The sequence below is a fragment of the Coptis chinensis genome, chromosome 8 (assembly GCF_015680905.1).
Source record: "Coptis chinensis isolate HL-2020 chromosome 8, ASM1568090v1, whole genome shotgun sequence".
NCBI lineage: Eukaryota > Viridiplantae > Streptophyta > Magnoliopsida > Ranunculales > Ranunculaceae > Coptis > Coptis chinensis.
In genome coordinates this window covers 68,921,104-68,945,816 of record NC_141463.1, presented here as the reverse complement: position 1 = coordinate 68,945,816, position 24,713 = coordinate 68,921,104, and the positions used below count along the sequence as shown (strand labels likewise).

General features: G+C 36.1%; 2 protein-coding genes and 1 pseudogene across 3 annotated transcripts; 2 read left to right on the top strand and 1 right to left on the bottom strand.

The window, feature by feature from the left end:
• Positions 1-1,700: 1,700 nt before the first annotated feature.
• On the top strand, positions 1,701-10,590 carry LOC147482667 ((-)-kolavenyl diphosphate synthase TPS28, chloroplastic-like). Of its 2 annotated transcripts, none has more exons than XM_086576535.1 (15): positions 1,701-1,959; positions 3,307-3,372; positions 5,447-5,532; positions 5,618-5,922; positions 6,003-6,186; positions 7,294-7,508; positions 7,591-7,711; positions 7,816-7,928; positions 8,020-8,246; positions 8,343-8,458; positions 8,659-8,757; positions 8,838-9,074; positions 9,159-9,282; positions 9,365-9,565; positions 10,059-10,590. In XM_086576535.1, exons 5-15 carry the CDS (start codon positions 6,005-6,007, stop codon positions 10,290-10,292), a joined length of 1,869 nt encoding a protein of 622 aa, XP_086432661.1. In that variant the 5' UTR covers positions 1,701-1,959; positions 3,307-3,372; positions 5,447-5,532; positions 5,618-5,922; positions 6,003-6,004; the 3' UTR covers positions 10,293-10,590. The 2 variants fall into 2 exon arrangements, with proteins under 2 accessions (XP_086432661.1, XP_086432662.1); XM_086576536.1 differs by having other exon boundaries at positions 1,822-1,959; positions 10,071-10,590.
• Positions 10,591-19,320: 8,730 nt separating this feature from the next.
• On the top strand, positions 19,321-21,373 carry LOC147482666 (iridoid oxidase-like). Its single transcript, XM_086580990.1, is given in 3 exon segments — positions 19,321-20,239; positions 20,241-20,277; positions 20,602-21,373. Coding segments are annotated over 3 exon segments (1,533 nt in total). The 5' UTR covers positions 19,321-19,373; the 3' UTR covers positions 21,232-21,373.
• A 1,301-nt stretch (positions 21,374-22,674) lies between these two features.
• Positions 22,675-23,688, bottom strand: LOC147482665 (cytochrome P450 76A2 pseudogene; annotated as a pseudogene).
• Between the last annotated feature and the right edge of the window lie 1,025 nt (positions 23,689-24,713).

Here is a 24,713-nt window from a genome sequence, read left to right as displayed (position 1 = left end):
TGGACAGGTTGTGTATAATATGTGGGATGTATGCTAGAAGCAGGTGGCTTAGGAACGATTGGGACCAGAATATTTAATTAATTTTTTTTTACAGATGTTTCCAAATTTACCAACAGTTACGTATCTATTACTAATTGAAGCATAAGTAACGGTTAAGTATCCGTTCGAAATGAAAAATTGCTAACACTTTTATTTGTTGGAAATGAATTAAGAACAAAATTAATAACCGTTACTAATAAATTTACTAACGGTTGATATGTGTTGCTGAAATTAATTTAGTAATATTTGATAACTGTTAGTAAATTTTCTAACACTTTATAACCCTTACTAATATCCGTTACTAATATTTGTCACACATTTGTGTTAACGCAAGATAATCGTTACTCATATTTTTTGTAATGGATGTATATCTGTTACAAATAAGTTGTTATGGTGTAGTGTTATTTCTATAATTTTTAGGGTATAAAATAAATATTATAAAATATTTTTTTTCGAGAAAAATTATCTTTTTATGACGGCTTAGCCAAAACCAACACAAACTGAACATGTTTCTTGACAATTTTTACTGAAAATTATGACGGTTGTATCAAAATTAATGGCGGTTTCCATGTAACAGTCAATATTTTTTCCGTCTATTATGACGGTTTTAGCTCTATCTTTTGACATAAAATCTTTGAAATACATAACATCTTTGCCAAAACCGTCATAAGTTTAATATCGGTTTTTGTAAACTTTTATGATGGGCTCTATAATGATGGTTGTTTTTTTAACAAAAAAAATGTCATGAAACCTATTTCATGACAGTTTTTAGCTGTCATTACAAGTCTTTTTTTTAATATTGACATTATGTATTGTTGATGTATGAATAATAATTGTTCATATTCCAAATAGACGAATAATCAACAATGATTGTTCATATGAATAATAAATATTCATAGCTCATGTTAATGTATGAACAATGATTGTTCATACTATATACATCAGGTTGTTTCGGTTGGGCTGAGCTGTTTATTATTTCATTTGTACCAGGAGTATACTTGACATTTCATCTACCCGAGCCATTTTTAATTTCGCGTCAAGAATATACTTGACCTTTTATCTACCCAGTCATTTCATCTACCCAGTCATTGTGAGTGATTAAAAAAAAAAGTGTAATCTAGAGTTATCTCTCCCCGAGATTGAAAAAGATACGTGGGTATATATCCACTTGCTCATAGCTAGTATATATATATATATATATACGGACACCACAAAAGATCATTTCGAATTTTGGAAGCCAAAGGTTACAACTTATTACAAATTATAAGAAACCCACCCGTCGTAAAAATCCCGGAAATTGGGTGCAACTCTCAACCAGATGCCATCAACATCTAAATATCTACAACACCAATGGGCCTAGTTTCAATTTCAAAAGAAAAGAAGAGTCTATGTTAAAAACAGAAGAAGAATAGTCTATGTTTGATATTTATCCACGACTTGGGATGTGGATCCAAAACTGTAGTCCACGACTCCACGTACCGACACAATGATTTGCTGACAAAGAATTAGTAGAATATATAATGTATTTCAGTGGGGAAAGTCTAAGCATTTGCAGAATTCAAGTCTAATATAAGACTATAATTTATGTCCAAAAAAAAATTCAAAGTCTAACCGTGGCCTTATCTTGACTTGAATTTATGTACAGCTAACGCACAATGAATGATACACTTGCACTGAATAATTCTTCCAAAGTCATAATTCATGTGGTAACTGTTTGAAACATTAATGCTCGTCGAGCCTTGTTAATTAGGAGTCTATATAAATGGTGCGAGGTGTCTCAATTTCATGCAGTCCTTTGTCGCGGAACAAGCAACTGAGACAGAATGATATCCCAGCTAACACTACTCAGCTCCCCACAATATGTTCCCAAGCCATCAACACTCTTTCTTCCGTTAAGGACTCCAACTTCCTTCTTTAATGGTACATATCTATACAGATTTAAACTGTTTCGAAAATCAAATTTCAGTTCATACTGTTTTGTGATCGACATGATAATATGATATACACACCTCTCTATATATGTTGTTTTCTGCCTTAATCTGCTTGTCTGTTGCATTTTTTCTCAACGTACTCTGAAGTCTACGCTTAACGATAGCATAATGTAGACTTCATCATATATATATATATATATGATTCAGCTGCGGGCATCGAGGCCGGGTTTGAGATTGTATGCTAGCTGCTGGAGAAGCTGAATATAAGGGTCGGGTTGGTTCGTGGACGATGTTCGGCCGTTTTTTTGATTTTGTAGAAAACGCCTGATTTGGATTCTTCCGTTGCTTTTCTGGATGTAGCCTGTAGGTAGGCGTATATATAGGGTGGGCCTAGATCAAGGATGTTTGATTGGGTTTGATTAGGCCCATAACTTAAATATCGATCGATGGATACCTGCCGGCTGCCCTTCCATATGTATAGGCCCATAATTTGCTATAGTACAAATTTTATTTTTGAGAAAGTTGGGGCTATAGCCTCTGTTAGTCATGCTTTAGGTCCGCCCCTAGGGAAAAGAATTTCACATTTTCAAAAAATATGTGTATACTTCTAATCTTTATTTTTGGTTTTATTTTCGACTATGGCTAGTCGATTGGCTTGCCCCATTACACAACTTAAGGAAGCATGTGACGAGAGGGGGAGTTGTAAATTCGCAATATCAATACGTACACTATCAATTCCTAACTTCTAAATATGCCGACTACAAAAGCTTCAATTTCAATACTTTCGTACTCATTTCAGTACAAATATTTTAATTCATAGATTTTATTTCTTTTTGTTATATAACATCTATATATAATCGAGCAGATTCCGTTTACCATATTTTTTATACTATAGTTTATACCATACCCCCACAACGTTATCTATAACATGAATTATAACCTAGTTTTTTGTGGATGTATTCAACTAACTATGAAGATCACCTCTATTAAATTTCACCTCATTTGATAATGTTTAACTATGTCAAACAATGATTACAAAATCAAAAAAATCTAAACTGTTAAAATAAAAATCAAAGTTTACAACTACTTTTAACTAAGTTAGAGATTTCCAAATGAGATGAATTTTTGTGGAGATTTTATCTGTGGTTAGTAAATCATATCCACAAATTATTAGCATTTAATTCATCTTGTAAGGGGGTGTGGTATAAACTGTGGTATAAAAAATATGGTAAACGGAACTTGTTCGATATATAATATATACACCTTCTTATACTTTCTTAAGAAAAGAGTTACAGGTTTCACTGAGCATTACAATTTTCTTATTTTCTTTTATCAGGTATCTCTAGGGTATCAGCCAGGGAAGCAACAATAAATACAGGCTTTCATATAAGTTGTGATAGTGGTAATGATTTTATCATTTCCCATTTTTATTGAGTATGTTTAAAAATAAAACATATAAAGGTAGCAGGGGACAAGTGTGCTACAAGTTGCCCACGCTCTTTCTAAATAGTAATTCTCGTCCTTCGAACTAGATACTCATCAAAACTAGTGGTTATCACATTTATACATTTTTTTTCCTCTACAAGCTATACATATATGAGTGAGACTGTAAGTAATAAGATGTTGTTAAAATTATTTCTCCCCATGTCTAGGTGTTGTTGGAATTCTCATCTCCCTTAATCCACCAAAGAGAGTTGTATTGATGTTCTTGAGAGTAGCCTGTTGAAGTGTATCTTAGTCTATTTCTGTTATTGAATTCTGTGAGTAGAGATGCCTATGAAACCTCTTACACCATTTGAGGGAGCAAAATCTCTTCTTAAGCACAGTGTATTCACATGCCTTGATAGTTCGTGATCCATCTGTCCTTTACATCTTTTCAATTTCTAACCCCTATTTACAACAGGTGTGTCCCACCTATGTCTATCCCTGGGCATCCTCTTTATATTCATGGCGAAATTTGCTCTATGGAGAAATGAGCAATTCAATATGGTATCAAAGGTTAGGTTAGAAGAGGTATCACTTCCACATGACTAAAAGAGACTATAAATTGGTGTGTTCCGCCTATAGCTCTTAATTAAACAAAGAAAGATAAGAATCAATCTCTACACTATTGGATTGCCGACCTTCTCTAAAACCCACCTCAACTTTCAAGGAATGTATTTATGTTATCTCTTTTCTCATAATTTAGAAGCACTTCCCTAACTTTTCTAAATTTATATCAACTATCTCGTGGAATAATTAGAATTATCTATTTTAATCACTCTAAATTTTACCGATGGTTTAGGTTTTGTGGAAATAACTCTATTAGAAGAATTTGACAAAACTAGATCTCTCACTATCAAAACGAAGAAGAGGGTGCAAAACATAAAAAGTTAAATTATTCAAACTCTAGAATGCCATCTAAGTTTCTCACGCAACTTTGCTTTCACCACCTTGACATGCAAATACATTTATGCTTTATAATATACAAATATTGTAAACAATGCTTTGTGAACAATCTGCTGAAATAAATGGTACGCATTGGTGTGTAGCACGTGCATAGTCACAAATTCGAATTGACATCAATTCGCAAGGATGAAATCGTTAATTAGATCAAACAATTCGAAAAAAATTGGGAAATCCATAAATAATTAAGACATAAAATAATATGCAATGTGTGATTGTGCATCATGCTATGGTTACTTTGAGCATATATCAAATTCAAAATTTGCAAATATATATATAAAATATCCTACAAATATTTACAATTCAGATTAGAAAATATTTACAATTTGCAAAGTCTTATATTTCTTACAATATCCTACAAATATTTACAATTTAGAAAATAAAATATTAAAGTAAATATACAGAAAGCTATCCGTTATTATAAAAAACGGAAAAATTCGGTAAACCATCGAGAATTAGGAGGGTTTTATCGATTCAATTGGAGATTTTTTACGTTTTTTTTAGTAGGAAATAGGAAACTGGTGTAAGATAAAATATTTACAATTCAGATTAGAAAATATTTCCAATTTGCAAAGTCTTATATTTCTTACAATATCCTACAAATATTTACAATTTAGAAAATAAAATATTAAAGTAAATATACAGAAAACTATCTGTCATTATAAAAAACGGAAAAAATGGGTAAACCATCGAGAATTAGGAGACTTTTACCGATTCAATTGAAGACTTTTTACGTTTTTTTAGTAGGAAATAGGAAACTGGTGAAAAATTATCTTCCTTCTTCTTCTTCACTTGCTCCTTCTCTCATGACTCTCCTTCACCCATAACCCTCCTCAACTAAACCCAACTCTCTCTCCCCGAAACCCATCTCTCTCTCTCTTTCTCCACCCTCGGCTCACGCCCCGCTGCATTGCAGTTATCTAGTATATCTTTTATTCTTATTTTTGGATGAAAGAAAGCCCAATGTGTATAAGCATGCTATAAGAATAATTTTCCTTCACTTAAGCATAAATGAACTTCCATCGTAACAGGTTCCTCACAATATACTTACGTACAACCCACCCAACTGCCAGAAAAGGATTTCAAAGCAAACAAGGAAAATGGAATAGCTCAACAGGTCATTAATATATTTTCATACAAAATACATATGATTTTGCATTGTCTTAACTACCCGGTAAACTAAACTGATGCCGTGGTTGAAGGTTTCTGAGTTCAACAACATTGGCGAACAAGTAGGGGTCATTAGAGCGAGCGAGGTTACAATCTCTTGACGATGGAGAACTAAGTATCTCGGCTTATGACACAGCTTGGGTGGCACTAGTCAAAGATATAAATGGAAATGATGCTCCTCAATTTCCTTCTAGTCTGGAATGGATAGTCAATAATCAATTTCCTGATGGTTCATGGGGCGATAGTTTTTTCTCTGCTTATGACCGTTTAAGATGCACTTTGGCTTGCGTACTTGCACTCAAAACTTGGAACTGTGACCAAGAGAAATGGGAAAAAGGTAACAAAAAGGAATATCACACATGGCTTCATTGGAAATATCCAATCTGGTTTTTTCACACTATTTTACTCTTTTACTAGGAATGTCCTTTCTTGGACAATATTTGCATAAGCTTAATGATGAAGATCCTGAGCACCAGCCGAGTGGTTTTGAAGTTGCATTTCCTACTCTCATTGAGATGGCTCAGAAATTGGGATTAGAAGTTTTACAGGATCCTACTGTTTTGCAAGATTTATATGCAAAAAGGGAACTTAAATTGAAAAGGTAAGCATTTTTATTTGTATATCCTACTCTCATCAACATTTTTTCTAAGTATTGTAGAATGGGAAATAGAAGGGGGAAATGCCTTCTATATTAATATGTGCAAAACAAAATAGTTTAAACTGTACTACAAAACATGAAACTATATTCACTGTCAAAAAACCAAAATTTAGCTCTGAATACAAAGACCCTCTTCATCTAGTAAAATTAGGCCAGCAATCCACCTTTAAAGACGTTTGATTATATTATTAACTAGCGCATTTGCAACCATATTTACCTTCTCGAAACACATGAGAAATAGGTGCATTAATATTGAAATGCAATTTTTTTATTTCAAAAACTGCTCTCCCTAGTCCCTAGAAACCAAGGCACCACTATTCTTAGCTGAACATCTGTTCTGACCTTCGAGAAGAGCCAAAGATCCTACCGGCTACCACCACCTTAGCTAGCTAGTGGCAGAAAGAAAAAGGAGCAAAAACAGAACTACATATTTCAGATCAATAATTTCTTGATTTCCTGTACATTTATTAAAACTGCACCGTAAGTGTTCATTATAAAAGTTCCTTCCCCTGTTTTTTTCCATATCAAAGTAATAGTGCTTAGGAGGACGACAGATATCTTAATCAAAGTTAAGTTAGATCATCAGGAAAGGACGCCTTCTTCTTGTGCTTCAAAAACTACCATCACAGATTTATATATATATTTTTACAAGCATTTCACGTTTTATATATTATGATCAAGGACCAAAATATCGCCGATATATTTGATATATCACCGATATATATCGTTTTTTGGTATACCGATATCGATATTTCCGATATATATCCACCGAATATTGAATTTTTTTTTCCGATATATATCGGAAATTTTTGATATAAAACTTTATATCACCGATATAATTGATATATATCGTTTGACTTTTTGACAATTTTTTTAATATAAATCCAATATTTCTGATATTCTGATATTATATTTCCAATATATCGATATTTCGATATTTTAAATAGTTTGGACTGGTCACAAAAAATAGATATATATCGATATATATCGGTTTTGAGTATACTGATACATTCACCGATATCGATATTTTAGTCCTTGAGTGTGATGTAGGATACCAATGGAAGTGCTGCACAAGGTACCTACAACGCTACTACATAGTCTTGAAGGAATCCCTGATTTAGACTGGGAAAAGCTTGTCAAGCTGCAACACCCAAATGGTTCATTCCTATGTTCAACATCCTCAACGGCTTATGCTCTCATGCAAACTAAAGATAAGAAGTGTCTGAAATATCTAACAGAAGTAGTTGAGAGATTTAAAGGAGGAGGTAAACTTTAACTGCTACCGTTAAATTAATTTTCTGTTTTATATTGCTCCTTTGGATTTTGACGAAGGATTTCATTGTATAGCACCACATTGCTACCCAATTGAATTATTTGAACGTCTTTGGATTGTTGACCGCTTGGAGCGCCTAGGAATATCACGATATTTCAAGTCAGAAATCAAAGAGTGCCTTGACTATGTGTACCGGTATGGTAATTATTTACCTGATGAGTATATAAAGTGTACAAACTACTTTGGATTGGCTTTGTGCTAGTTCATGTCCCTACTTTCCTGACATCACTATTTGGCAGAAATTGGACACCTAATGGAATTAGTTGGTCTCGAGATACTATCGAATTTGATATTGATGACACGTCTATGGGTTTTAGGATGTTACGCTTACATGGTTATGATGTTAATGCAAGTAAGTTGACAAACAGTTTTCATAAGTATTAGAGAATAATACTTGATTTTGATTTGTGCAATGACGATTAAGTTTTCTGTATTTGTTGCAGATGCATTTCAACATTTTGAGAGAGACGGCCAATTCTTTTGTTTCGTTGGACAAACAAGCCAAGGAATTACAGAAATGTTAAGCTTATACAGAGCTTCTCAAGTTCTATTTCCTAAAGAGCAGATTCTTCAAGAAGCAAAGGAGTTTGCGTCTAAGTTTCTAAGAGAGAAACAGAGTCTTGGACAAGTTTCAGATAGATGGATAATCACAAAGGACTTAGTAGGAGAGGTAATCAAGAAAAAGATCTTTTTGCCTAATTGATTGGTTATTTCTAGACAAGAAGACATCTAACAGACTAGAGTAATTTTTCATTGAATCTATCAGGTAGATTATAATATGTGTGTTCCATGGTATGCAAACTTACCTCGTATAGAGACAAGGTACTACCTTGACCAGTATGGTGGAGACGATGATGTTTGGATTGCAAAAGTACTATACAGGTAATTGATATTTTCATATACATTATGTGTAGCTCGGCCAGTTGATGTAATAATTTCTGAAGGATGCATGGGCTAAGGCTGACTCCAACCATCCATAAAATTTCACTACAGACTTAATTTTAAAACAATGTGGGATTTTTTTTGACTTCATTAAGATAATCGATCAATAGAACTAAAGTGATCATATTGACTTGTTGAAGGATGTATAATGTAAGCAACAAGCAATACCTTGAGCTTGCCAAATTGGATTATAATAATTGCCAAAAGATGCATCAAATGGAGTGGGTTGATATCCAAGAGTAAGTCACTTCACCATCATTTTGTCAATGAATAAACAAAGCTAAAATGTTAAAAAAAAATAAGTACAAACTTCATGCAGATGGTATGAAGAGTTCAACCTGAGAGATTTCGGGATTAGTAAAGATGAACTACTCAAAGCCTACTTCCAAGCAGTGTCTAGTATATTTGAGCCAGAGCGAGCAACTGAGCGACTTGCCTGGGCTCGGTCCACAGTACTGGTGAAAGCCGTTTCCTTTTACTTCAAGGCAATCTCGATTGAGCAACAAAGAACTTTCATAGAAGCTTTTCATTATAGTAGTGTCCATAGTAACGACAGGTACATCAATTATAAGGTGCTCTTATCATCTTACCACAATTTCAAGGATAACACTTGGAGATACTAAACTAGTTTTGGTTGCAGGAAATTGGATACCAATGGAATTAGGAATGAACTTGTAGAGGTCATACTCAAAACCTTGAGTGATATCGGATTCAAAATCCAAGAGGTGCACGGGACAGAAGTAGACCACATTCTTAAGAATTTTGTAAGTGCATGTACTGTCCCTTGACAGCAACCCAAGGCTATTATGATTATTTATCTAACCTCCTTTTTCCTTCAATTTACAGTGGAATGCATGGCTGCGGAATTCGCAAACTCAAGAAGACAGGTACCTTATCCCTAACAATGAAGCAGAGCTCTTAGTGTGTACTCTGGCGTTGTGCGCTGACCTGTACTCATTAGATCTCACATCTCAACCCGAGTATGTCTACTTCACAAGCTTAACCAATAAAATATGCAACCGCCTTCATCAAAACCAAAACTTCAAGGTTAGAACTTCTACTATATCTTATTCTGCTTACGAAAACGACTAAAAATAGTATCGAACCTTACAAGTTTTGACAATATAGAGACTAAACTTTTTTTTCCGTCAAATTGGAGACCAAACTTATTAATTTTTGTAATGTGGGGACATGTGTAACATGACATCTAAATTTCTCACACCGTGTCACAATTCGAATTAATTTATATGGTCATGAGGTTGTAGTATGGATATACTTTGATAAGAAAGTGTATAACAATGTATATAACTTGTAAATTATAAAACATCGTGTGAGAAATTTAGACTACATGCTAACTCCTACATTGCAAAAAATTAAAAATTTTGGTCCTCAATTTGACCGGAAAAAAATTTAGTCCTAATATTGTCAAAAAAAGTTCAAAAATCGTTTTTGGTCCTATTTATTATTTTTTTGCATATTAAAAATTTATGTAAAAGGAAAATTTTGGACCCGTATGATTAAAATTACTTTGCACTCCTAGGCTGGATGGAAGGAAAACAACAACGTGGAAATAACTATCCACCAACCAATGGAATCAGTACAACTAGATATGCAACAACTTTTACAACATGTACTGAAGAGAGATGGTGGAATACATCCGGAGATTAAACAGACATTTTTAACTGTCGCAAAGAGCTACTACTACACTGCCCACTGTGAGCCTACGACCATCAACCGCCATATTTCTAAAGTACTATTTGACGCAGTACTGTGATGTTGTTACTCAACAGTTCAAGGTAAACTAATTCAAAGGTTTTGGTTGTACTTGATAGCAGGGTGTAATGTGAGTAAACTGTAAAGTGTTACAATAAATTTATTTTGTACTAGCAGCAGAATATAATCCTCATTATCAAATTCTGTAATAGTGGAAGCAGACTCCATAAGAAATTTAAAATTACCACTAGCTGCAAAGTTTTGAGGATATCCTTTCCAAGATCTTGGGTTATGAGCAAGAATTGTCCTGCCCCTCAATGTACTTTACCAGGAAATTGAATTTTTTTTATTCTCTTTTAGTTTATTTTTTTTCTTTTATTTTGGTTGTTGCCAAAATCTTTATATTATATATGCTAAAGGTATATTTTGTTGAAGAATGAAAACAAGATGGATTGTACATTTTGCTTACTTCTGTTGTATGTTCAAAATGTAAATCAACCTACTCTCTTCCCACTGAAAGCTAGAACTGTGTATATTTTTTGTAAGGCTGTAAACTTGGCTCGATTTAGTTTTATATATTAATCGACTTGATATATAACCAAAAGGAAATTTTATTAAAACATGGTGGCATGAATAATGTATTGGGAACACTAAGTAAGTTCCAAGCCTGACTCAGAATATAACGTACTATAAATTTAATTTGGTGTGGACGACCTTATCAAAGTGCATGTTTAGAAGATTCCATTTAACTGAAAACAAAAGTTTGAAGAAATTCTGAATCTATCTTTACCAAGTAATGCCAAAACATAAGACATAAATATTTTTCAAAAGCCTACTAATCTTGTATTCATTTATCAAGAGTGTGTGCATTTTGTTGGACGTACTATTGTGCATTTGTGCAATTAAACCGAAGGATTCTTTTGTAACTATGAGAAAGCACATATTTATTTTAGGAAGGAAGGATTATTCAAATATTATTGTTAAGGAGAAAGTGCATATTTATCTTAGGAAGGAAGGATCATTCAAATATTGTTAAGGACATCATGATTATGAAGTAGGATTACTATCTCTACTTTCATAGGTTCAAATGTAACATCGTCAATGTGTTATCTTAAGTATGTTAGGCTTGAAGCCTATCGTTATTGTTGTGTCTTTGTGTGTCTCCTTTTAATGATCTACTCTTAGGGATGTTTTGTAAAGTTTAACTATTTGCAATATAGCACATTGGGGTCTGTCTTAACCCCAGCTTAATATTTCAAAAAAAAAAAAACATTTTTTTATCCTTCCAATAGATCGATCACTGTAAGCAATTATTGGAGACAAATTGAATATTTTTTGTAGTAGAAATTTTTGTGAAGTTTGGACTCTTTCTTATAAGAGCCTGATCCCAGGACCATAATAATTAAATGGGGAATTTTGACTTAACTCTCCAAAGTTTGGTAGCGTTTTGACTAAACCCCCATTTTTAAAATTATTTGAGTTTGCCCCTCACTCGTCAATTTTGTGTATAACAGACGTTGGTATTTTAGCTATTGGCCATTTTACCCTTATGAAATAGACGTTGTATTGCCCCCCACATTAACACGTTAAACCTAGCTTTGCGAAAATCCCCCAAAAATTATCATTATTTAATTCTTGCACTCTCTCTTTTACATATTAGCCATTTTGCCCTTATGTTGGGCTTCCGCCGTATTAAAACGTAATACCCATTTGGAAAAACCACCCAAATATTGCCCTGATCTAATTCTTTCACTTTCTCTCTCTCTCGATCTCTCTTGAGCCAAGAGGGGAGAAATCGAGAGAGAGAACTAGTACTGGTACTAGTAGTGTTTCAAATCCTCCACCAGCTCCTCCTCCCCCTCCACAATATAGATTATGGGAAACCCCTCCTCCTCTAGCACAGGTCCAAGAGGCAACAGGCATGTCTAGAACCCCAGTTCTCATTACTCCTATTAAGCCTATTGCATTCCACAACCCCGCAGCGGTCTCGCCAGCTAAGTTTATATAGAATCATGGAATTATTAGTGAGAGAAATGAGAATCACCTTAAGCATCTCAGCAGTAGTACTCCACGCAGAACAAGAAAGGACATGAAGTGTATTTTTGGAACTTCCCTTTCTCTGAGCAATTTAACAAGATAAAAATCATAATCATCAGTTCATCACCTTTTTGTATTTCCCATTTCACACACGAGAATACTCTATCATAAAACTATTTTCATCTCCTTTTTTATCATTTCTTTTCTCTCTCTATTTTTTTTTGCCCCTCTCTCCTTTTCTTTTGCAGTGCTGCAAAAGGAGAGGATGTTAGGTGGGATTTGAGATATCTCAAGATAAATACATAGATGTTAGCTTCTACTTATCACTTGACTTACTCCCTCTCTGATGCACTCTCCTCACTGCTGAGTAGGTGTTGGTAACAATTGCTGCAACAAGAACAAACTGTGAATAAGAAGGCTGGCCGAGGCACGGATCAAACGCTTTCTTTAAGGTTGTTTTTCGCATTTCCTCTTTATCTGCAGACAAAGCTGGCGTCAACCTCCAGGATACAACAGCCGGATAGACTCTCCTTTGTTTACCGCAGATAAACCAAAGAAGAAAAAAAAACCATGATTCGATCTTATGAAAGCCCTCAACTTAGTATAGAAAATAGTTTTTGCACACATTATTAGTCAGTCGGGCTTTGTAGGAGTATTTATAGAGGAAAACGTGGAGCACCCAAGAGATCCGGATAGGGTCTCGATCCGGTTTCCGATAAGAATTGGATTCTACAAGTCTATCACATCTGTTTCCCAATCCATATCCAATTCGTTTTCCAAACTTATCCGAAAAGCAGTTTAAAGAAAATGGTCTACAAAAAAGAAGATAAGGGATCAAAGAGAGCCCAAGCCCAAGCCCAAGTTCACCTGTTTGTTTTATTCAAAATAACACAACAATCCCCACTTATTTTTGATAAAAACAAAATAGAAAAATATACTTAAGGGCAATCAATATCAAGATCAACATATTATGCATGGATAAAGGTGTCCAAGACTTAAACCTTTACGTAGTGAAAATTACTCAAAGTATAAGAACCATAAGTGACTAAGTCTTAAACTTAGGTCTTGAGTATACAATAAGTTATAATCACGCACAACATATCCGGTGTTCTCCTTTCATGTTCGCGCATTTAAAGGCCCTGTGGTTTCTGGATTAAGTGAATGATCTAGAGAATCAGCCCTCATTCTCATAGAAAGCGGCCTCTACTTTCACATTCACTAGGTGAGTCTATCAAGAGTGCTCCTCAGTAGCTATACACTCCGCCATAAGGACCATAGAACTTCATTAAGAGTTTTTCCTAAAACCTCAACCTCTATTTATCATTTGCGGGGATTTCATACATTTTACTATCCAACTACGGGATGATAAGTAATAATGTATGTCTCACAACCAACATTCTATGACTTGTTCTTCCCTTTGAACCTAGTTCTTGGGATCTCCAGTCCCTAGGTTGGGTTACCATCATAGATGTTCACCTTTCAATTGGCTTCAGTCCCATGCTAGTAGAGCAGTCCACATTGTATCTCTGGCCAGAGCTTTGGTTTGTGAATCTGCAAGATTATCTTCAGATCTCACAAAATCAAAATAATATGGACTCTCCCAGTAATAGCTGTAATGCTATCAACAAAGTATCATTGTAATTAATACCGTCTATCTTAGACTAGTATATGAGTAAGAAGGCCTTGTACTCAACTAGCTTCTTCACTCGTACTAGCCAAAGCAATAATCTCATACTCCATAGCAAACTGTGCTATCATGGTATGTTTCTTGGACTTCCAAGATACAACACCTCCACCAATGCTAAACACATAGCCTTTGGTGACCTCGGAGTTTTAGAAAGGATGTTCCAATTGAATCTATTGCTTGCTAGTATACCTGCAAATAACACCTACTACATAGGCAATGTCGTCTTAAACAATCAGAAGCATATCTCAAACTACCAATGATACTTGCATATTCCTTCGATTCACGGGTTCACCATTATTCGCAAATAATTTAACACGGGGAATTAAAAAGAGTACTTCACAAATAAATAATCAAAGTAGTTATACTTCTTCAACATTTTCTCAATGTAGTGTGGTGATCGATCCAAACCATATGCCATTAGACGATCTTGTAATTTTGATTTCCAACATTACATCAGCCTCACCTAAGTCCTTCATATCAAAGTTAGAAGACAATGGGTTCTTGGTTTCTTTTTACAACATGTAAATTGAACTAAAGATTAGTAGATCATCAACATATAAGCATATAATAACACATATCCCATCAGAATACTTATGATAAATGCACTTGTCACTTTCATTTATCTTGAACCCACTGGTAATTATAAAGTTATCAAACTTCTCATGCCACTATTTAGGTGCCTGTTTCAACCCATAAAGTGACTTAAGTAATCTGCATACCTTTTACCATTTACGGTTCACATAACCTGTTGGCTGATCCATGTAAATCTCCTCTTCTAAATCCCCATTTAGAAAGGTTGTCTTAACATCCATCTGATGAATAACAAGATTACGAACAGCATCAACAGAAAATAATACTCTAATGGATGTTATCCGTGTAACAGGTGAATATGTGTCAAAGAAACCAAGTTCTCTCTGCAATGCCAAAGCCCTTGATAACAAGTCTTGCTTTAAACTTATCCACTGAACCATCGGTTTTAAACTTCCTTCTTAAAACCCATTTGATTCCTATAGTTTTACAACCAATAGGCAAATAAACAAGTTTCCAAGTTTTGTTTTCCATGAGAGAATCAATCTCACTCGAATGACTTCTCTTCAAAACTTGAAATCAAAAGATATGAGAGCTTCTTCAATGGAGGAGGATCTCCTTCCAAATTACAATGACAAAGTCGGGTCCCAAAACCTTAGTGACCCTAAGCTCTTTTATATCTTCTAGGTTCATCTTCTTTGGTTTATCATTTGTGTCCATGATCCTATCATGCAATCTAGATATGTCGATTGTCGAAACATCATTATTAGGGGCCTTGGAGGATACTACTCCCACTAGCAGACCCCCACTATTTCTAGATAAATATGGAAATCTATCTTCAAGAAACTCAATATAAGATGATCAACAAAAACATTACTCTTCATATCTAGAAAAACATAGGCATTGCTCTCCATAGCATTGCCTAAAGCGACACACTCATAAAGCTTTTCTCTCAAGCTTTGAGATCTTGGGATCATGCTTCCTTACAAAAGCCAAACATCCCCATATTCAAGTAACTCAAATTAGGTTTCCTATTCTTCAATAGCTCATAAAGTGTAATCTTTGTATTAGAATTAGCAATTCTATCCAACACATATATAGCTAATAATCAAAACAGCTTCCTCCAAAAATTTGAGGGTGCTCCAGAACTAAGCAACATAGCAACAATTAATCCCTTTAAGTGTTCTGTTCTTACGTTTATCTACCCCATTCATTCCATATGAACAAGGAGCAGCTCTAGTTAGAACACCTTCAAGCTCACAAATATCGGTGTATACCAAGTCTAGCAGATTTGTATTTCTTTCAACCGACTTTGTGCGCTCCTTTGTGATTTTGGCCTTAGTGCAAGATCCACCGTACAAAATCATCACTATCCAAATTAGAATTAAACCAAGTATGCTCATGTTCTTAACATATTTTTTCTATTAATATGACATAATCTACCATGCCAACATTAACGAGAACAAGAAATCATGTAAGTAGAAGTAAAATATTATTAAGATCAGCAACATCCAATTCGGTCCATACACCTAACAATCTCCACCTTGGACCGAAACTGGTCTAACCGAACCATCGGCTTTGTCTCACCAGTCAGGCATGACCAGGGCCAAGTCTAGGGACCATCCATGGTACTTCTCAGATGTCTCACCCAAGATCGACATCGTCCCCAACCTTAGCCATCACTTGGCCCAAACCTCGATTGAACCTTATTTAAGGTGTGAGTTTCTATATCAATAGAAGTGTACGTAGCTCCATTACTACTAGATGTGGGATCAACAAACTTCAATATCTCCTTACATGCATATCCCTTACCAACAAAGACACCAACCTTGGTGGTCGATATGTACAAAAGAGAAATTAATCTCAAACAATTATATCTAGTCAATGAAAAACTTTTCAAAGCATGTTAACCAACACCCAAATTGCCACAACATATTTACTAGATAAAAATTAAACATATAGACTTAGGTTTTAAATTTCCTTAAATTAAAAACCCTAGCATGTAATTCTATGTTTTAATCCATCTCACAATATAAAACAAAGAATTTCATAGATTTGGTAAGGAATACGATACCTATCCCGATTGAAAATTCGGATTTTCACGTTTTGCCATTTGACGAGAAATTGGCCCATAAAGAACTGTAAAACTAAATCAGTTCTGGACGAATTAGGCTTCAAGCCATACACCGTTGGAAACATCTCTGAGTTAGCTTTCTAACACAAAAAGCGGATTGTGAATCCGATCATCGAACAATAAATTATAGCCGTTTTCGTCAGAACTGTCCCACCATTCCGAATTTCGAACTATTTCTTCTTTTTCGACAATCTCCGAATTCCAAATTCCAAATTCCAAACTCAGATATTGTTCATGGACCAAAACCAAATGAGTTTCACGATATATGGTAATCAATACCATTAATAAAATAGAATAGAACATGTCTTGCACATGTGATTCTAAATAGATAACGTCTTACGTACAGTCAATATCTCATGAAAAAAAAAACACATCCTCAACGTGTTTCCCTTTCTCAGTCTTTTTAGTGGCATAAGCAAGAATTGCACATGCGTTAAAGTCATGCCCAATTACATCCAGCAAGTTCACAAAGATGATAAACAATTCAAGCAAAGCAGATGTAAACCTTTTAACGTTCTTTCACTTAAACAATTCATCTTTTAATGAAATTAATCAAAACCGAGAGCATAACCCAATATAACTCATCAATTGTCAAACACAAATTTTCTAGCCCGTGGCCTACTTTATACCCCATATAGTGAACAACAATAAAACCTTTTAACCAAGAATCAAGACGTGTTAATTCTAGAGTCAAGGCGATTATTGTTTCCACTAAAAAAAACATGATTAGCATTAAACCAATATACTTTTGTTGTCACCTTCGGCTCCACATACTAACTGTTAGTAGAGCAATCTTGACAAAAATATACTAGATAATACTGTAATCATAACGCTAATAACGCACCTTTTAATCGCTTAATCCATAAAACTAAAACCGCCAACAAGAACAAACCGTGGAATAAGAAGGTCGGCCGAGGCACGGATCAAACGCTTTTTTAAGGTTGTTTCGCCTGTTCTCTTTATGCACAAAAGCGTCAACCTCCGGATACAACAATGATAGACTCTCCTTTGTTTACCGCAGATAAACCAAAGAAGAAAAAAGAAAACCACGATTCGATCTTATGAAAGCCCTCAACTTAGTATAGAAAATAGTTTTTGCACACATTATTAGTCTTTCTTTTGTAGGAGTATTTATAGAGGAAAACGTGGAGCACCAAAGTAGATCCGGATAGGGTCGACCGGTTCCAGATAATAAATTGGATTCTACAAGTCTATCACATCTGTTTCCCAATCCATATCCAATTCTGTTTCCAAACTTATCCGGAAACAGTTTAAAGAAAATGGTCTACCAAAAAGAAGATAAGGGATCAAAGAGAGCCCAAGCCCAAGCCCAAGTTCACCTCTTGTTTTATTCAAAATAACACAACAGTAGGTGTTTTGTGTGTGAGCTTGTGAAGAAGAGCTCAGAGAGTGTGTGCATGTGCATGTGCCGGAGAGGGGTTGTTGCAACCAAACCCATGGATGCCTATGAAGAAACAAGGATAGTGTTCTCAAGGATTCAAAATTTAGACCCAGAAAATGCATCTAAGATCATGGGTCTCCTCCTCATCCAAGACCATGGCGAGAAGGAGATGATTCGTCTTGCTTTTGGTCCCGAAACCCTCGTTCAATCCGTCATCCTCAAAGCACGCAAAGACCTTGCTCTTTCTCCTTCCACCCCTTCTTCCCCCTCCCTTTCCTTGCGAACAACAACTCTAATTCCCACTCTAGACAGAATTCTTCTTATTTTTCTTCTTCAAGATTGCTCAGCAATCTCTCCCCTTCTTCGGCTTCATGGGCATCTCCCTTAGCAAACTATTTCGATACTCATACCTGGACAATCTCATGAGCCCCACAAATTCAACCCCACCACCACCTCCTCAAACTTCCTATGCATGATGTAGTAGCAAAGAATCGTGAATGGATTCAAGAATACCAAAAGCTCTAATAGCAAATATTTGGGTGATTCGAGAGAAAGAGAGAGAATCGAGAGAGAGAGAGTAAAAGAATTAGATCGGGGCAATATTTGGGTGGTTTTCCCAAATGGGTATTACGCTTTAATGCCGCAGAAACCCAACATAAAGGCAAAATGGCCAATATGTAAAAATACAAGAGAGAGAGTACAAGAATTAAATAATGGCAACTTTTGGGGGTTTTCGCAAATTTGGGTTTAACGATGTTAATGTGTGTGGGGGCAATGCAACGCCTATTTCTTAAGGGTAAAATGGTCAATAGCTAAAATGCCAACGTCTCATTACACACAAAATTGACGGAGTGGGGGCAAACTCAAATGATTTTAAAATGGAGGGTTTAGTCAAAACGCTTACCAAACTTTGGGGGTTAAGTCAAAATTCCCCTAATTAAATCTACTCCATATACCACACCACGTTGGCTCCGAGATCAGGTGATTAATTAGTTCCAAAGTCTAAACAATTTAGTGATTTACACTACTACATAAAAGCCAGTAGATCACATTTTTTAACTGTGATAAAATGTAATAGAGCACACTCTTGGAGTCAAATTAGGACCGTGCTCTACATACCATGGTGTGGTTTTTTCCCTTGAGGCATTAGAACACGTTTTTAGTACCTAAAAATAACTCACCTCAGTTATTTTTATTTTATCTAATGAATCGAGACTGACAGATGATTAAAATATAACATACAGTAGCAATGAGATTATCTCATGTATGTATCTCTACTTGCCATTGAGCATATTGGAATTCTATAAGACGGCAAGATTGAGATTGAAAACAAAGTTTAGTTGAATAGTAAATAATGATGGAATTGGCTTGGCCTTTGGTGGTTTGGTCAGGCTTCTACTTAGCAGTTGTTTCGCTTCTCCTCACAAAATTTATGAAAAATTCAGGAAGACTGCCTCCAGGACCACCAGGATGGCCACTAATTGGCAACATATTCGATTTGGATGCAGCAGCTCACCATACTTTAGCTAAGATTAGTAACAAATATGGTCCCATTGTATGGCTTCGACTGGGGGCGGTCAACACTATGGTGGTATCCTCAGCTGAGGCAGCAATGGACATGTTTAAGAACCATGACCTCTCTTTCGCTGGTCGCACCACCAATGAAGCATTGAGGGTGCACTGCTATGATGAAGGCTCTATGGCTTTAGGCCAATATGGGCCATACTGGCGCATGCTTCGACGTATCTGCACGACAGAGCTCTTCACTAATAGTCGAATCAATGGCACTGAAAGTCTACGTATGAAGTGCATTGACAACATGATAAGGTGGATATGGGATGAAGCTAAAAATAACAAAGGTAGTGTAGAAGTAGCTCGGTTTGTGTCCCTTATGAGCTTCAATGTCACTAGTAATGTCATGCTTTCCAAAGACCTTGTCGATCCAGAATCCAAAAAAGATGCTGAGTTCTTTACATCAATTGCCAAAGCTATAGAGTTGGGTGGACGGCCTAATATAGCCGATTTCTTTCCCTTCTTGCGGTGGCTTGACCCACAAGGTATAAAGAGGAAGATGAGATGTGACATGGCGTATACACATAAATTTGCTTATGGTTTTGTGGAAGAGCGAATTCTAGAGAGAAAGAACGGGAAAAAAAACACAAAAAAGGACTTTTTGGACGTGTTGTTGGACTTTCAAGGCAATCAGCGAGATGGTGAACCAGAAAATATCTCGGAAAAACATCGGTATAATGATACTGGTGAGTGTTGCAAACACTTGTAGCAAAAATTAGGCTATTGTCGATGTTTCAGTTATTCAGATCATCTAAGCCTGGGTGGCTGGGTAGAAGTCTTCTAGCTCTTTCCCTTCCACAATATTTACTCCAATTGGCATGTACGTATTTAAGGATAACATTCAGTAATACTCGTTCCAGATTTATATAATCTGGATGCATGAGATCATGCTTTCAGTCTGCCTATTTTACGGTTTAATACAGAGCAATTTTGTTTTAAAAAAAAATGCATTGTTATAGTCCCATTCTTCTTCATTAGTTTTTCTAACTGGATACACCTTAATGATGTAGGAACTGTTTGCAGCGTCTACAGATACAACCACCAGCACCATTGAATGGGCATTGACGGAGCTTCTTCGTAACCCCAGTATAATGAGAAATGTCCAAGCTGAACTAGACCAGGTATTGGTTCAGAACAAGATGGAAGAAGTTGACGTTGGAAGCCTACGCTATTTGCAGGCTGTGGTGAAGGAAACTCTAAGGTTGCATCCTCCAGTACCTCTATTAATACCTCGGAGGGCTATGGATGATACAAAGTTTATGGGATATTCAGTACCCAAAGACACACAGATTCTTGTTAATGTTTGGGCAATTGGAAGGGATCCAGTTTTTTGGGATGATCCTTTGTCCTTCAAACCAGAGAGGTTCCTAAGTTCGAATATTGATTACAAGGGACGGCATTTTCAATTCATCCCATTTGGAGCAGGGCGGCGGATATGTGTAGGCATGTCATTGGCACATCGTACGCTTCACCTTGCACTGGGTTCACTGATTCAATCTTTTGAATGGGCACTTGAAGATGGTGTAACGCCAGAAAATATGGACATGACGGAGAGGTTGGGTGTAGCACTGAGAAAGGCTGATCCGTTGAAGACAGTATTAAAACTCCGTGTGGGGAAATACAAGGGAAGGAACGACTAACTATCAGCACTGTTTGGTTTAGTTGCTCAATTTCTTTCAGTAAACCTCGTTTACTAATAATCTACTTCTAATTATTGGCCTTGTTCGCATTTACTCATTGGATCTGGCTCATTGAATAGTAATGCATCTGATATATTAACCATTTTGTGAAGGACCAAAGTTAAAGGTTTCCCATTGTGCAGGAAGAAATCTCTACGAACTAGAGGGCCAGGTTGATTTGTTTATCGATCTCCAGTTAAATTCCCACTAGGCCTCTACAATATCAAATCAAATAATAATGTACGTTGGTGAATTTCTGTTAGGATTTTTTTGCTATGTAAGGGATAAAAGTTTAATTTGATGGAGTTTTGCACCATCATGCTCTCATTTGGTAGAAGGCTTTCTTTGTTAAGTTGAGACGCAATAAAACCCATCAAATCACTCCTCTACCCCTGATTGTAGTGTCCAAACTTTTGCTCCAAGCCAACCACAGCTTAGACCAATTAAATCCAATAAAACGGATAGAATTGTTGGAGGAATATAACAGAGAACACAGCTTTAAAATCTAGCTGCTGGAAAACTGTAGGAACCTGAACCGTACCTTTCCTGCCACGCCAGTTCGCTACTAGCCTACTAGGATTATCCAATCAAGAGATGAGGTTCTCATTGGATTCTACGTCCAAAATACTACTGTTTTGTACGTCGTTGATGTGGAACATATAACCAGCTTCTTGTTTGACTATGGTTTCTAAAATATTTTTGGTTTCGGTGTGAAGAATCACCTGTTTACAGTCTCTGTCATATTAATCTTTTTCTTCATATATAAACAATGCACTAGCAGAATACTTGTCTCAAAGCATATACTATATATATAATACCGAATACTGTTTATCCTGTATTAGTCCTTTTCATGCGAAAAAATGCATGTAGTAAGGTTAAAATATTATTTTAAGAAGTGAAAATTTTGTTAAATTTATTGTCCGGCCTGTAGGCGATATATCCTGTAGACTGCAGTAAGGTTAAAATATGTTAAAAAATGCATGGGAACACATTGTCAGAATTCTAAATGTTTTCACTGTACTCTCGAAATCATTCCATAGATGAAAGGAAGTTCTGATTGATTAAAGTAATCCCTAATCCCTGGCCGCCTTGCGGTAGAGTGGTTAAGCTGTCTTGCTTCAACTTATACATCACCAGCATTTTTAATTTTTCAACTTTTTATGGTTAATTTTTTTGGCTTGTGTGCTTTTAGATTGATTGTGGTAATTTCGAGATATCGGACAATTTGAACTGCTTTAAGTGGATTAGTGGATTGGATAGATCCTAGGACGACAATAATGTAGGATTTTCTAGTTTACGAACTCAAGAGAAAACTATCCAGATGGGATTACATGCATTTACTAAAATTTTACTACAAAGGAAATGTGCAACTAACCAAGTACAATCTGGAAGACTGCAGGTCCAAGTCTGTTGCTTCATCTAATTGACTGAATCATGGTTTTCCTGCACCAAACGAAGTTTTAGTACCACCTTCAGTGGATCAGCCTTTCTCAATGTTATACCCAGCCTCTCCCTCATAAGTCATATCCATCACCTCTGGTGTAATACCATCCTCAAGAGCCCATTCGAAAGAATGAATCAATGAACCTAGGGCAAGGTGAAGCATGCGATGCACCAGTGGTAGGCCTACACACATCGGACGTCCTGCTCCAAAATGGGATAAACTGAAAATGGTGTCCCTTATAATCGGTGTTAGACCTAAAGAACCTCTCCGGCTTAAAGGACCAAGGATCATCCCAGCAAACCGGATCTCTTCCTATTGCCCAAACGTTTACAAGAATCTGTGTGTCCTTAGGTATTGAATATGACATGAATTTGGTATCTTCCATGGCTCTATGAGGTACTAGTAATGGTACTGGAGGATGCAACCTCAGTGTTTCCTTCAATACTGCCTGTAAATAGTGTAGGTCTCCTATTTTACTCTCTTCGATACATTTGTTCTGACCCACGACTTGGTCTAGCTCTTCCTGAACCTTTCTCATTACACCAGGGTTGCGAAGGAGCTCTGTCATCACCACTCTATAGTGCTAGTAGTTGTGTCTGTAGAGGCTGCAAATAATTCCTACATCATCCAGGCAACTAGTTAGAGGTATATAAAGATTTGAAAAAATAAATAAAAATAAATAAAAAATGAACAGAACAGTATAGGAACAGGGTGCTCTGTATATGTGACATGTAAAATGTGCAAGTGCATATTGTGAAGGCATCTGAATTGAGCTCTTCTTACCAGTATCATTATGTTGATGTTCTTCTCAGAGATATCTACCAGGTTCTGCCATCTTTCTGATTGCCTTGAAAGTCTAACATCGCATCGAGGAAATCTACCTTTGTGCTCTTTTTCTTGTTTTGCCTATCTAGAATTCGTTGCTTAACAAATCGATAAGCAAAGCCAAGTGAATTCTCCATATCCCGTGTCATATTTTTCTTTATACGCTGTGGATCAAGCCTTTGCAAAAAGGAAAGAAATCAGCCACATTAGGCTTTCCAAGCCACTCTACAATTCTAGAAATGATTTGAAGAATTCATCCCTTCTTTGGACTGTGGATCAACAAGGTCTTCAGAAAGCATGACATTACCAATGACATTGAAGCTCATAAGGGTGATGTTGTGAATAATTAAGCTTCGCGAAACAACGTTACCCTGCACCAAACGGATCAATCCTGCAAAGATTGATCTTTCTCAATAGACAAGACTTCAACACCCTCAAGCAATATCCGACAACTTCACCAATATCAAATACAAGCATATGAAATAAAACAATCAATGTAAAGAGGAACAAACCGCAAAGGCGAGATATATATAGTGGATTCCTCGCAATTTGCCTACATCCACGTGGCGAGTTCAAGCTTTAATAGATAATGGGATAGCAGTTACAAGTCTCTCTCAATTGTTTCACAAGAATGAACAATTTCAACTCACAAAGAATTGTTCTCTTGTAATCACTCTCTTTCTTGGTTTTGGAAAAGTTAGGTTTTTCAAAAAACTGATTTTATTTTTATACCAAAACCAAAAATGCTGGATTCTTGTATGCTTGAGGCCATAAAAACTTTGGCCGAAGCGGCGCCTACTCTGGCCGCCATATTGATGAAAAACCATGGGCGGCGGCGCCTTCTTTAAACATCGAGTAAAAACAACGGGTAGTGGCGAGTGGCGCCCTCTCCGCCGCTCGACCCGTGAGAAAGTAATTTCTCTACACATTCTCACCTCGGTGAGGTTTTAACACATAAAACCAAGCGGGCACATCCACAAAGATCACATCCGGTAGGAACACCTCGACAAGAGGAAGACTTCGCTGATCGCCCGAAGAGCTATGCCCTTACCGGGGCTCTTTTCAAACATGTAGGATTTGGAGCAAAAGCGGTGTTGGAACTTAACTCGGTGACAACTTTCACATATCCGGCGGGGGTTGTCATGGGTGTCTTTCTCGGTCTTACATCACCATC